General features: G+C 36.9%; 1 protein-coding gene across 2 annotated transcripts in view; it reads left to right on the forward strand.

Moving 5' to 3' along the window:
* LOC103595666 (protein yippee-like 5) overlaps positions 1-12,701 on the forward strand; it is a 13,904-nt gene extending 1,203 nt beyond the window's left edge. Inside the window, exons 1-3 of one of the 2 annotated variants that reach the window (XM_008579110.1) lie at positions 109-176; positions 9,049-9,213; positions 10,773-12,701. In XM_008579110.1, the coding sequence (XP_008577332.1) occupies positions 9,073-9,213; positions 10,773-10,997 (366 nt within the window). In that variant the 5' untranslated portion in view covers positions 109-176; positions 9,049-9,072 and the 3' untranslated portion in view covers positions 10,998-12,701. Of the gene's footprint in view, positions 1-108; positions 177-9,048; positions 9,214-10,772 lie in introns of those variants that run through there. The other variant, XM_008579109.1, reaches the window with a different exon arrangement.
* Positions 12,702-13,976: the final 1,275 nt, after the last annotated feature.

Here is a 13,976-nt window from a genome sequence, read left to right on the forward strand (position 1 = left end):
CGCCGCCGCGGCGCTGGCTGCCGCGCGCCTCCGATTGGCCGGCCGCGTTCACGTGGCCGCGATCAGCTGGGCCGGCGCTCGCTGGGCCTGCAGAGGACCGAGCCCAGCCCGCCGCGGGGGTCACTGGTGCAAGGAGGCTCGCTCTTGCAACCCCTTCATGGTTTACCCTTCTGCAGGTAGGTAGGGCAGATGGGTGTTAGGAGCGGCTACAGTGGGTAACTGAAACTCTAGGAAGGTATGTTTAATCTTCACACCCGCTAATCTCCCTTTCAAGGGAGAACCTGGGGAAGTGTACAACTCATTTATTTTTATTTTTTTTTCTGTTTATAGAGCCCCATTAGTAATCTGAAGATTTTTATTCCCGGTCTCCCGACAGATGCAAAATCTGAAATAACCTCAGGCTAACCTTATGTTTTCGGAAAATTGGTAGACTTGCTGAAGTAATGGGGGGGTAATAGGATATTAGTTAATTTGATACAGCCATATATACAGTATTACAACTGCATTCCAACAGAGAGGAATAGAAAAGCTTGTTTTCGGGGTACATATTTGTGCCAGATGTGAAGTGCCTTGGTGGATTCTTTTCCTAAAAGTTTACAGCATACTTCTTCTGGGTGGGTAAGAAGAAAAATAAAGAACTTACAATTTTCATTCTAGAAGTGTACAATTTAGTAAAAAGTCATAGACAAATGAAATAAAGTAACAATACCAAGTTAAGTATTAGTAAATTATGAAATGGGAGTTATAAGAGTTCAACAGTGGGGCAGTGGGGAATAGGCGTGAAGCAGTAAGGATTCTGGTGTGGATTGGTATCTGTTAGATTTAGAAAAAGAGGCTTTGGGTTCCTGTTGGGCAGACAGGGGCTTAGGAGGAAAACAGAGGCCTCTGGAGCACTTATTTCTGTAGCGAGAAAGTGGCATTTGTGGAGTTTGGCCCACGAAGTATTTTCCACATATCTCCATTATCTTTCTGGGTACATTCTAGAACACCAGGTAGAATGTATACTCTTGGGAAAGAACTGTTTACCTTTACTACACCCTTCAGCCAGCCCAGTGTCCAATACAACCTTTGTTTGTTTGTTTGTTTTAAGTTTATCTCTAGCAACCATCTTATCTCTAGGAAAGAAACGTGATGAAATGTGCTCAAGTAAGTTATTTAACTTTATACAGGGAAACTAAGAAAACTGGATTTTAACTGAGTTTTCTAAACAAGGTGTGGCTTCTTCTAAAATGTTATCTGGTTGGATCATTGAGGACTTTTAGACTTATTTGCATTTTCTGTTGTGTATTTAAGTCATAGGAAGAAGGTACAGATTTAGAAACAATAAAAAGTAAAGGAAATAAAACCAAAAATTAAAAGATTTTAAAAAAAGTAAACTACTACCCTCCAAAACAGTCCAAGAGACATGAAGTTAGTCCTAAATATGTATTCATAAAATGTGAAGCTATTCCTAAGTACATTCATGCCCAGAATATCATTTTAGGTTTTATAGTGCCTAAATGGCTATATAAATATCAATTTCTCTGGTAGTCCCGTGTAGTAATATGGTGTAATGTGGAAACTGAATTTAAGCTAGACATGAACTTGCTACTTGACACCTGAATAAGGAAACCAGACAGTTAAATTATACTCCATTTCATCCAATTAAGGGCTGTTGGTATTGCATCACAGCAAACGAGATCATGAATTTGTTTTGCCAAGAGGCTTTTGGGGAGATTACCAACTCAGATTGTTCACTGACTCACAACTAACTGAGTTACATGACTAGTCTTAATGATAATTAAACAGTAAGTATTATAGAGATATAGTAAAATTGAAAATCATGTAACCAAACAAAAAGCTTGGGCGGGGGTCGGAGAACAAAACATATACTTAAAAATTACTGTCAAATGGAGACCTGATTCCACCACCAGGACATCATCTGACACAGCAAAATAAACTGGTCGGGTTTTGTAAGAGGAAAGCAACGGCTTTCTTGTGTCACTGAAATCTTGACTTGGTAGATATTTTCTACAAAAAACTGGAAAATTGGTTTTATGGATCAAACTCATTATTTTCTCACCACCAGGACATCATCTGACACAGCAAAATAAACTGGTCGGGTTTTGTAAGAGGAAAGCAACCGCTTTCTTGTGTCACTGAAATCTTGACTTGGTAGATATTTTCTACAAAAAACTGGAAAATTGGTTTTATGGATCAAACTCATTATTTTCTCGTGTAGGTTTTCAATAGAATTTAGTCACAAATCAGTATGAAAATAGTTGATGAAATTATCATAGCATTAAATGTTAATTATAATGATTAACCCAGCACTTAGAAGTTCTTTGGGTTTTTTTCATTGTTTTGGAGAAGAGACTGAAGACCAGATATACAAGCATGCTTCCCCAGGATTCCATTTTAGCAGAATCATTGCAAAACAAAATCTCTTCTGGAAGGAGCAGATTCCCTTAACCATTTTTGCTGTAGGCTCCTGCATGCTGGGTTCCTTGCAGCAGAATCTTTGTACCAGCACCTTCTGGTGCAGTGGAAACCCCCACCCTGGTCTGTCTAATGCTGGAGTTTTGGGGGACTGTGTGTTCTATGGAAATGCCGGAGAGGATAATTCCTTTGATAAAGCCAGGTCTATCTGTGAACTGGGTGTTTTTCCATCAGAAGCTCCTGTGAGATGCAAATAGATACCTATTGTTCTCCCTGGTATTTTTAGGGCTGGGATGTGGTGGCTCCTTTGGCTAATTCTACTTGCCTGAACTGAAACCAAACTGGATTATTAATTATATGGAGGGCAAGTACATATTTTAAGACCTAAAACTGTGTCACTAAGAATTTGAGATGCTTCAGAAGATTTCTAACTTCTGCTTGTAAATTCTATCTCCTGGTCACTTAGCTTTGCAATAATTAACACAGGGTGAAGCCAGTTAATTGTTATTGTTTAATATTCTTTCTAAGCCTTGCTTTCCTCATCTGTGATAGGGAGAAAGGTTGGGGTGGAGAAAGTTGAAGAAGATAGTCTAGTTTTACTGATCTTTATTTGGCATTCACTGTGTGCTAGGCACTGTTCTCAGGATATAGTATCTCTATTTAATTCTCGTAACTCAGAGATGGATGTTACTATCACCATTTTACAGAAGAAAAAGAAAAAAAAAGGATACCAACCCCAAGTTGACAAAATATTACAGGAAAGAACCGAGATTTGAACCCAGGAGTCTGGCTCCAGAGTTCAAGTATTTCTGCTACACTGTTTAAATCCTGGGGCTGAAGAGAGACAGAGGCAGCAGCTGTATATATTATATAATATACAAGTATACTTATATATTATATATATAAAATAATCTTTTTATAGTTGACCTTCAACATGCCGAACTGGTTACAGAAAGTTAAGGATTTTAGCTGGAAAATCCATGAAGAAAAGAGGAGTGAGATTAAACTGATCTTGTCAAATGCTTCTATTGATCCTTAAACCTGAATGCCAAACAAGTTTTCATTTTTTCTGACAAAGACTGCTTTCTAAATGAAAAGCTCTCCCTTCCTATCAGAATGTGTTTTTAACCAGGGCAAACTTTTTTTCTGTAAAGAGCCAGATAGTAAATATTTTTAACTTTGCAAGTCACAAGGTTTCTGTAGCAACTACTCAAACTCTGCTATTAGTGAGAAAGCAGCCAAGTATAAACAAATGGGTGTGCCTGTGTTCCAAAAAAAAAATTTATTTATGGACACTGAAACTTGAATTTAATATAATGTTCATGTGTCACAAAATATCTTTCTTTTGATGTTTTTTCCCAATTATTTAAAAGTGTAAAACTCGTTCTAGTTTGTGGGCAGTAAAAACAGCTGGTGCGCTAGATTTGGCCCCCAGGCCTTAGTTTGCTAACCTCTGCTTTTAAGGAAAATATTTAGCAATGAGCTCAACTAATAAACAAGATACCATATTTCATTTGTTAGTGTATATATAAAATAAACCAATAGCCTTTTTAGAAAATTGTTTTATTGATTAGGAAATTATATAGTCTTCAATGTCCAGTTTTAAAAATAATGCATTTCTGGAGACTGTCACAGATTTCAGAAAGAGAAAAATCTTTTTCCTCTTACAGATTCTGTAAATTCTTAAAATTTAAAAAAATTTTGTAAAAAGGTGTAGAGGCTATGAAATGTGATTGCTTCACCAGAGTCTTCGGGTAGAATAGAAATTGGAAGTTCTAGGTAGATAAATGTGCTCTTTGTTAGAGGAAGAGGTAATTGAAAATAATTACTGATGTATGCTCTGTAAGCCATCTATGAATTTCACTTATATTTTCATCTAACACCCACTGTTTCAGGTGACTTCAGATTAACTGAGAATAGGCACCCAGTTAAACAACCAAGTTTGGCACTTTTCTTGTTTCAGCCTTTTTAGGATAACCTAGAACTATGAAAAGTTAGTACCAAAGAGGCCTTATTAATAAAATTGTCTGGGAAATGTACCTTATAAAAATTAAGAATATTAAATTCATGTTTTTGTTTGAAATGTTGAAAAGGAAGGAAGCATCTTAAATAAAATTTAAGCTTTGGTTTTGGCCCTGATTTCATCCATAAACTTGAACTTCAGCACTGACAAATACCAAAGCATACATTTTATTACTAAAGGACACAGTAAGGTGCCCCAAAAAATCTACACAGGGAATATTAACCATCTCTGAAAGCAGCGCACTCTTAATATGTTTTGGAAATATGTGACTGAAGAGATTTGGGATTTCTCTGAGTCCAAGCAAGATGATGTAGCATACTTGGGAAAAGTTTTGGATGTAAAAACAGTCAGATAGCAAACCATCAGTTAGCACCACACTAGTGGTTGGGGCCGAGAGAAGGGATTGACTGCAGACTGGTTTGTGGGAATTTGGGGGAAGGGAATGACGGAAACATTCTAAAGCCCGTTTGTGGTGGTGAGAGCTTTATTAAAGTTTATAAATTTACTGAAAATCATTAAATTGTACACTTACAGTTGGTAAATTTTATCGTATGTAAAGTATTCCTTGTTAAAGTTATTTTGAATTTTTTTTTTCTCCTAAAGAATCACCTATTTACTATTCTGTCAGAAAAAGTTTCAAAGTTTATAGAAGAGCAGTCTTTATGAACTTTTAGAAAGGGGTGATCAAAGCACATGCCTTTGACCATTTTTGTAGTACTATCTAATTTAGCACAACTGTAGTGGCACCTGTGCTTTTAATAATACACACTTGATAACCATAAAAGGTTTTATTTAGATGTAATGAAATTTTGAATTAAGAAAAGGGTAGGGAGGCAGGAGGAGGAAAGACTTCCAAAAGTGATTTTGGTGGTATTGTCAGTTGTGCAATTTTTTTAATGAAGTTGCTAAGGATTATTAGTTGAGGAGGGCATGTGATTGGAATTGCCACCAACCACGATAGGCAATATAGGAGGGACAGCAGGGAGGCAGGAGGGGTTCATGATAAACCTGAGGGAGAAAAGACTGTGAATCTGGCAGCTCTGTGGGCACTAGAGAGTGAGTAGAGTGAAAAATATTATCTAGGTCCTGAGAAGACTAACTAAAGTGTTATGTCTTAAAATGACCTTCCTCCTTTAATAAAGTGGCTGTCTTAGTATTTTCAGGCTGCTGTAACAATACCAAAGACTGGGTGGCTTACAAACAACAGAAATTTATTTCTCACAGTTCTGGAGGCTGGGAAGTCTAAGATCAAGGCAGTGGTAGATTTAGGTGCCTTGTGAGGGCCCATTTTCTGGTTCACTGATGGCACCTTCTAGCTGTGTCCTCACATGGTGGGAAGAGCAAACTCTCAGGGGCCTCTTTTTATAAGATTACTAGTCCCATTCATAAGGGCTCAGCCCTCATTACCTAATCACCCCCTAATACCATATTGGTGGTTAGGTTTCAACATACAGATTTTAGGGTGATACAAACATTCAGACTATAGCAGTGGCATTCAAATTGATGTCAGCCTCTTGAGTTTTATTTTATTTTATTTGTACTTTTTCTTATTTTATTTAATTTTTTTTGAAAACTTGAATAGTATAAGTTAGTACTAGGTTGAGATTGTAACCCTGTTCAGCTAAGTCTTACCCCTGGAACCTAATGACCCTGCAGAGGTTTTTCTACTTCCTAAGGACCTTTGACGGAAAGTGATGTTTTGCTTGCTTCTGCTAGATTCCATGGCATTCTAGCTTATCTTTTTTGGCAAACAAAAACTACATTTTACGGTTTTATGTACAAATATAGTATTGTATAAATGGCAATCACAACTAGGAATAGTGTAACATAAGGTCCTGCTGAGATATTTTTGATTTTGGTGATGACTCATATAACCGAATCCAGTAAAAATACCTGAGTAAAGACTGAAAAATAGATTGAATTCAAAGCAGGGAAAAGAGACATGTTAAATCTATTTACCCCCAATAGCAAACGGTCACAGTTATATTGCAATCTTGAGCCAAAGATAGAATGAAGTAGGCAGAAGGCATAGGGAGAGCTCATTTTGAAGTCCAGTACATTTTCCACAATAGCATTGTATCTGCCATGGTCAATTCAGAAGCATTTATTTTACTTCTGTATTATGATTAACAGTGTGAACATTTTACTTACAAATTTACAAGAAAGTTGGCTTTAAAATAATGAATCCCAGAAGCCCTAGCTGGAGACTAAATGACTGTAAATATAGTCTTCAAAGAAATGTAGAATCTGAGGAGTGTACCTTAAGAGTTGATGATTCCATTCTGTTAATGATCAATATTAAGAAACATGACCAAAATCAACTCTCATTCAAGAGTAATAAATTTAAATGTTGGTAAAAGGACCAAACAGGTGAAATGATTGCAAGAAGCAGAGTGGAGTTGAGCAGATGAAATGGCCTTGGCTGGGGTGGCGAGTGCGGTGCAACTTAGTTGTTGTCATGGGAGAACACATGCCAGCCGTTGCCACAGCTCCCCGTTGTTAAAAAGAAAAAGAAGCCCAAAGTGCAGTCTCTTTAATGAAATCTCCCAAGTTTTAAATATTAGTTGTTCAATTGGGATTTGTTTTTTGGGGTGTTTGTTTGTTTTGGTGGCTGACCAGAACAGGGATGGAACCCTAGACCTTGGTGTTATCAGCATCACACTCGAACCAACTGTGCTAACTGGTCAGCCCTCATCTGTTTTTGATTAAGAATAAAAACTGTGTAGCATAAAACATGTTCACATACCATGTTTTTTGAGGGAAAGGGTTTTTGTCTGTTTTGTTCATTGCTGTATCCCTAGGCCACCTGGGGATGAATTCAGCCTGTAGGTCTCAAATGTGTAACCTCTGACTTACATGTAACAAATATTGTGTTCTTAAGCATCTGGAAAAAGTAATGCTATAATCTTAAAGGCCAAAAGGATAGTCAGTATTACCTTTTGTTGTCCTTTTGCAGAAATGTAACGAGAAAGTTCAGTGTCATGCCTTAAGTCTGTTTTTAGTCCGGGGTTTATTTATCATGACTCTTGCTAATGCACTAGTTTTCCTTTTACTAGCTGAAAATTGTAATTAATGTTCACCATTTTTTTTTTATCCCTTACTAAACTTCTGTATATATAAGGGGAGTCATAATGATCTTCGTGATAATGACATTTCTGATGACATTAGAACTGCCTAATGGATTTCTAGGAAGTTCATAGACCTAAGAAGAAATGGAATTTTTAAAAAATTTGTGATGGAATTCCCCCAAACTTAAGGTGACAGTATATTCTTATTACAAACATGCATTCTGGAGGTGTTTTTTTTTTTTTTTTCCTCCATAGTGGCAGCTATATTAGCTCTTCATGCCATTTTAAGGATGTATAATATTAAATATTAAAAGCACAGGAGCTGATAACTACAACCAGGAATAAATTCTTTAAGTGAAAGCTGTGGTATATTCTTGACTCTATCTTGCTCTTTAAAAATACTTTTTAGGAGAAATAATTGCAGTGAATTTAACTTCTTTAACTTTTGAAATAGTGGTGTGTAGGGCTGGCTGGTTAGCTGGATTGGTTAGAGCACAGCCATGGAACACCAAGGTCAAGTGTTCAGATCCCATACCAGCCAGCCACCAAAAAAAAAAAAAAAAAACATAGTGAAGTGTGATTATTCTGATTTCAGAAGTTTGTTTCAAAGCTTTATTCAGTAAAACACTTCCCATGATTTATTGAATCAGTAAGATTTCTTAAAGATAAGCAAGTTTTGTAATAATGGGAAATCTCATCTTTCCCCTCTTCTCTGTTCTTCTTGCTCTAGGCTTATGCCAGCCTAGACCAACTTGTGAGCCCTCTTCATAGGGAAGTCAGTGTATCATAAGGGGAGAACTTTTAAGTTGGGTGAACTGCATCCCATCTGATATTCTGTATTTAACAGCTGTGTAACCTTTAACCAGTTAATAAATAACCTTTTTAGACGTGCTTAGGATAATACATGAAGTGGAGACAGTTAGAGCCTCAGAAGTTGTGATGATTTTGAAATAAGTACTTAATACAGTGCTTCCTAAACTTAAACTTAATAAAGTTAGTGCCATCACCATATACAGTTGTAGGTTCACCTGGTGACCACAGAGCCATTTACCTCATGCTTTCAAACCAAATTGCCCTCTTGTTTTCCAATAATCTCTTTTCCTACTCTTATTTGATCATTCTCATACCCCACAGGTTTTTTCTCAAGTTACACAGGCTCAGAATGTAAACTTAACACCTATGCTAAACCTTTTTTCTTATCTGTCTGCCAGTGCATTAAATCATTCATTTTCTGAAATTCCACTCTCTGGGTTTTTTTTCCTCATACCAAACAAAAGAGAAGTGATACCATTCCTTAGCCTTGCCTAAGCATGCTTACGTTCTTGGCTCACTGCTTCTAAAATGTTCTTAGCTTGGATATGCCTGTTTATTCAGTGCATGAACTTTGGATCCTTTTGTTCAGTCAGCTATTTCATATATCCAGTACGACAAAGCAGAGGTTACTTATTTATAAATGGTTCTCCGTGATGCCCCCAAATAGGTTCTAACAAATGGTTTTTTATTAAAATGCATTTCTTACTCTTTTCCATTTGCTCCTAGGTTTTTAGAACTTCAGCTATAAAAATGGGCAGAATTTTCCTTGATCATATTGGTGGTACCCGTCTGTTTTCTTGTGCAAACTGTGATACGATCCTGACCAACCGATCAGAACTCATCTCCACTCGGTTCACAGGCGCCACTGGCAGAGCATTTCTTTTTAATAAGGTTGGTGAGAACAACAGTTTCATTCCTAAGTGGCTTCATTGGGTCTATTTGAAGCAACACCAGAATACCCAGAATTCACCAGAGCTTGGAGATAACAGGAAGAGTTAGAGCTGAAATCTATAGAAATGATTGCCCACTAGCTTGTCTTTGAAGGGACCTCATGAAAGCATTACTAGTATGTGATTTTAACCTTGAAAGTTTAAAGAATGCATTATAAGAAGAAGGGTAGTCTCCACTCAGGAAATGTCCAGTGTTAGAATTTGGTAGTGACTTCAGCACTACATATGGAAAAAGGTGCCCGAGACACTGACCTCCCTTCCCCTACATGTCACTGTTTTGTACATAATAGGAAGACAGCTGCATTAAGATATTATAGCTTGACAGTGAGTGTGAATAAGGATCATCTAACCAACTTCTCTTGCTCTAATTCATGCTCACCAGTCATCCTTCTGGTTATAATTTGGTTTATTACATAGGTTTGCCAACAGGAAGAGCATTTTCTGATTTGCAAGTTTGTGTCCAGTCTGCCGCCTCTCTAATTTCTGGCTTGCCTTGAAATTGGTTGATATGATTCTGTCTCCAGGAGTCTAATATGTACGAGCCAAGTTGAATTTCCAAATCTTTTAGTCTAAGGAACAGAGCTAAGATACTGTTCTTAGAAGGTCAAATAAACTTCCGCCGTGGACATTCCTCTGTTCATGTGGAAACAGATTTCTCTCTTAGAGAGTTGATAGTGTATACCCTTTGGCCTTTATTAGGTACAGAGCAGGAATTGGCACACCATGGCAGGCCAGCTGCCAGTTTTTTTTTAAGAAGATTTAATGGAAAACAGCCATGCTCGTTCATTTATGTATTGCCTGTGAGTGCTTTCATGCTACAATGTCAAAGTTAAATAGTTGCAACAAAGACCATATAGCTCTCAAAGCCAAAATATTTATTATCGGGGCCTTTACAGAAAAGTAAAGTGTAGTGAGTTGTGTAGTATTCAGAATCATTGGAAATTCTTCACAGATTGTCTTAGAACCCACTTCATTGTGTTTGAACTTACTTGAAAACTGTGTTGCAATGTATGGTCTGTAGTAGGCTTATTCTATACCAGTTTGTCTGTATATAAAATGTATTTTTAGAAACAAATTTTGACAAACTTGTGTGAAATACCTATGGTTTGCTAGGTTCTTTTACCTTGAATGCCTTTTTTGTTCTCATCATTGAATAGTAAATGATAACAATTGGAGCCAAACATACATTTTATGACTCCAATTCCAGGCCTCTTTCTTCACTGCAACACAGAAACCTCACTAGGGTATATGGCGAGATTTGGGTTAGTACAGTACAGTAATGCATGATTGCTTTAGATGTCTAGTGCACTGCCATTTCCAGATGTTTGCCTGTCCCAGCAGCTTCTAAAACTAGTTCTTGGGAAGGGTATTATAAGTTTGACTAAAGTAACACCTCTCTTTCCTTTTCTGAAGTTGTTGTTATTGTACCAACCATAATATTGTGTACTTATTTGGCAAGTAACTTAAGTACCTTTGCAATTTTGTTTTTATCTTTCTTAGGTAGTTAACCTGCAATACAGTGAAGTTCAAGATCGGGTCATGCTTACTGGCCGCCACATGGTTCGAGATGTGAGCTGCAAAAACTGCAATAGCAAACTGGGATGGATCTATGAGTTTGCCACTGAAGACAGCCAGCGTTATAAGGAAGGCCGTGTGATCCTGGAACGTGCTCTAGTTCGAGAGAGTGAGGGCTTTGAGGAGCATGTACCATCTGATAACTCTTGAAGAAGAAGAGAGAAATCCATCTTTTCCCAGGTCTCCTTCACTGAAAACAAAAATCTCCTTACATACACTGTCACCTTAGCATCAGAGTCGGATTCATGAACCGCGGAACAAGAGGTTGTGAGAATCTAAGATGGGACCTTTCTTTCTTTCTTTTTTTTAAATTTTGTATTTTTCATCCAACAGCAGTGTGTAGAGAGAATATTATGCAGATGCCGTTAATTTTTTTTTCCTTATGTTTACATCTTGAGGCAGAAGAGTCTATCTGCAGCTACGTGATGGGCTATGTGAGGAAAAAAATCTGGGCTGTTAGAGTGAAAAAGTGTGTCTTATGTAAATTTTGAAGGGAAAATATGTCAAGAGCATGGTTTTTAAACTTATTTGGGCTTCATTTTAAAACTTTTTTTTAAAACCCAGTTATTTCACTTGATTTGCTAGCTTCAGAGAAGAGATCCGAATCTGTGCCCAGCGCTAAAGGCTCAGTGTTAGCATGGCTTGTGCTGGCCAGTGTGCCATATTCTTGTTGGAGATGAACCGTAGCACCAGAGCCCATTCTTCCTTGTCAGTCTTGACCCAAAGATGTCACCATTCCTAGTTATTTGTCACCGCATAATTGGTGTTGATTGGAAACTTTCTGAAATGGGGCAGAACTGTTTGGTTGTCTTTTTCCATGTAACTTAAGCATAGTAATATAAATAAAGTAATAGTTGGATGTCTTTGGTCCTGTGTTGCTTTTAAAAAACACCTTATAAAAGGGCAGAGTATTTGATAAGTAATTTTCCTAGTAGTTAAGTGTTTCTTTTTATCTCTTGAACTAAATTGACTATGTATAAGATGTTATTCTTTGTTTAAGTGAAAGCATACTGTTTAAACTCACAGTATTGCATTTAGAAAACAGTTGAACAGAATGTCAGTGTGCATTCATGCAGAAAGCATTTAATCTGCATCTGTTTTAAAAGGAGGAGGAAATGAAGCAGCTTATCTAAAAATACTGCTTTACTAAGCATTTCAGCCTTTCCCCCTCAGTTTTGCATTGATTTTGACAAGTCTGTAGAGCTTAATAGTTTCATCAAAGGACTAGATCTCTCATTGGCATTATTTTGTTCAGATCTTCCCTCAGAAGTTCAGCTATTGAAATCGAACCTGTACTCGGTACCCTCAAGTGAAAAGGGATCAAATTTAACTCAGGGTGTTATTTTAGCCCAAAATTTATGGCACTATGAAGTATTAAAATGTAAATGTTTCTTTATTCAAACTACTTCTAGGTATTCTAGTACTTGCTTCTGGTGGAATAAATGACAGTAAAATTGGCTAGTTATTTAAATGGATGGATGTTTGTATGCTTGATATCTAGGTCTTTGTCTAGAAAGGAAATTTGTCTCACTGAATTGGTGAAATCTTTCTGTTGTTGATGTTAGAAGTGACTTCTGAGTACAGTTAAGATTAAGTTCCTCATAGTTGCCTTTGAGCTCTGGTTAGAGGCACAGGTATCTGATTTAAGTAGGTATAATATTGCATTTGAAATAAGTGGACACAAATTCTTCTCTATCCTCCCTTCTCTATGGACTATCTTCAAGCATTAAGAAACAGCATTCATTCCCATTCATTTCCATACTGCCCTTTGATTATATGCAGTTTCCTAGTAGCATGCCTTACCTATAGCACTATGTGCATTTGCTGTCACAATAAAGTATATTTTGTCTTGCATTGGTGCAGTACTGCTACTTATTTTTCACTAATCCTGTCTAGTGACCATCTTAATTTTTTTCTCTGAACACAACTTCATATCTTGGAGTGGCTATAGCTTTCTTTACCTTACAGTGATAAGGTGACATTCTGACTTAGTTAACTCTACCAATATTAACTTCTTTGAGATCACTTTGCCTTAGACACTGACAACTGTAGTTTAGTATATATAAACAAAATAAATGTCATATTGCTAGGTTAACTTAAGTCACTGGCAGGTACAACAACGAGCTCCTCTATATTTTAAAAACTGTTCCATTTGCCAAAAAAAAAAAAAAAAAACAATATTGGAAGATCTAGTCAGATTGGATTGTTTATAGAAAAGCAAACAATGTTCACTTGAGATGGAAACACTAACAGGAATGATTTTGCTTTGTGGGAAAGTTAACATAATACAGGTGAATTTATGGCATAATAAGTGGGTTACTGAGGGATATACAGATTTCAGCTTTTTCTCTTTGAAGACTTTAGAATACTTATTTTTAGGTGACAGTATGCATAAGGTATTTTGATCTTAACGTGATTTTATATTAAAGAGATCCTTAGGTGAATGTTCTTGGTTAAAAATGTTGGTAATAATGTAATGATTTAAGTTACAGTTGTGAGTGGCTTGGGATTGGAGGGGGAAATATCAATACCATCTATTTCATAAATTTACCTATTATAAAAGTCATGGGAGGTTTAAATTGCAGAGTCTTGGGCTTATCCCAGACCTAAGTCAGTCAATACATAGTTTTTGATGGGGCAGAACTGAAAAACTACCAATCGTAAAATATTCAGAGACATGTTTATGATGGCTTATTTCTAAAACTATACAAATGTCTCACAATTTGAACAGATACCCACTAATTGCTCATCTGCTTAACACCTGCTTCCCATCAGGAGCCATATAAAACTTCTAATCTAGAGAAGATGTGAATTTGGGAATAGAGCAAGATTAAAATGAAAAAGTCAGGTTAGCACTTTGCACTTATATCAAGATATCTATTATATGAATAAAGCAGAACTAAGAGTAGAAATTAGGTGGATACTGATCCCTAAATTGGGTGTTAATTGTATGACTTCTTTATTTTAAAATATTGGACTTCCCAAATTGAAACTTCTATAGTAGTACATAAAATACACATCCTAAAGCACAGTTAAAGGTTGTGATCCTTGGGGCCGGCCCCGTGGCGCACTCGGGAGAGTGCGGCGCTGGGAGTGCAGCGACGCTCCCGCTGCGGGTTCGGATCCTAT

Source organism: Galeopterus variegatus, unplaced genomic scaffold (assembly GCF_000696425.1).
Source record: "Galeopterus variegatus unplaced genomic scaffold, G_variegatus-3.0.2 Scaffold1812, whole genome shotgun sequence".
Taxonomy (NCBI): Eukaryota; Metazoa; Chordata; class Mammalia; order Dermoptera; family Cynocephalidae; genus Galeopterus; species Galeopterus variegatus.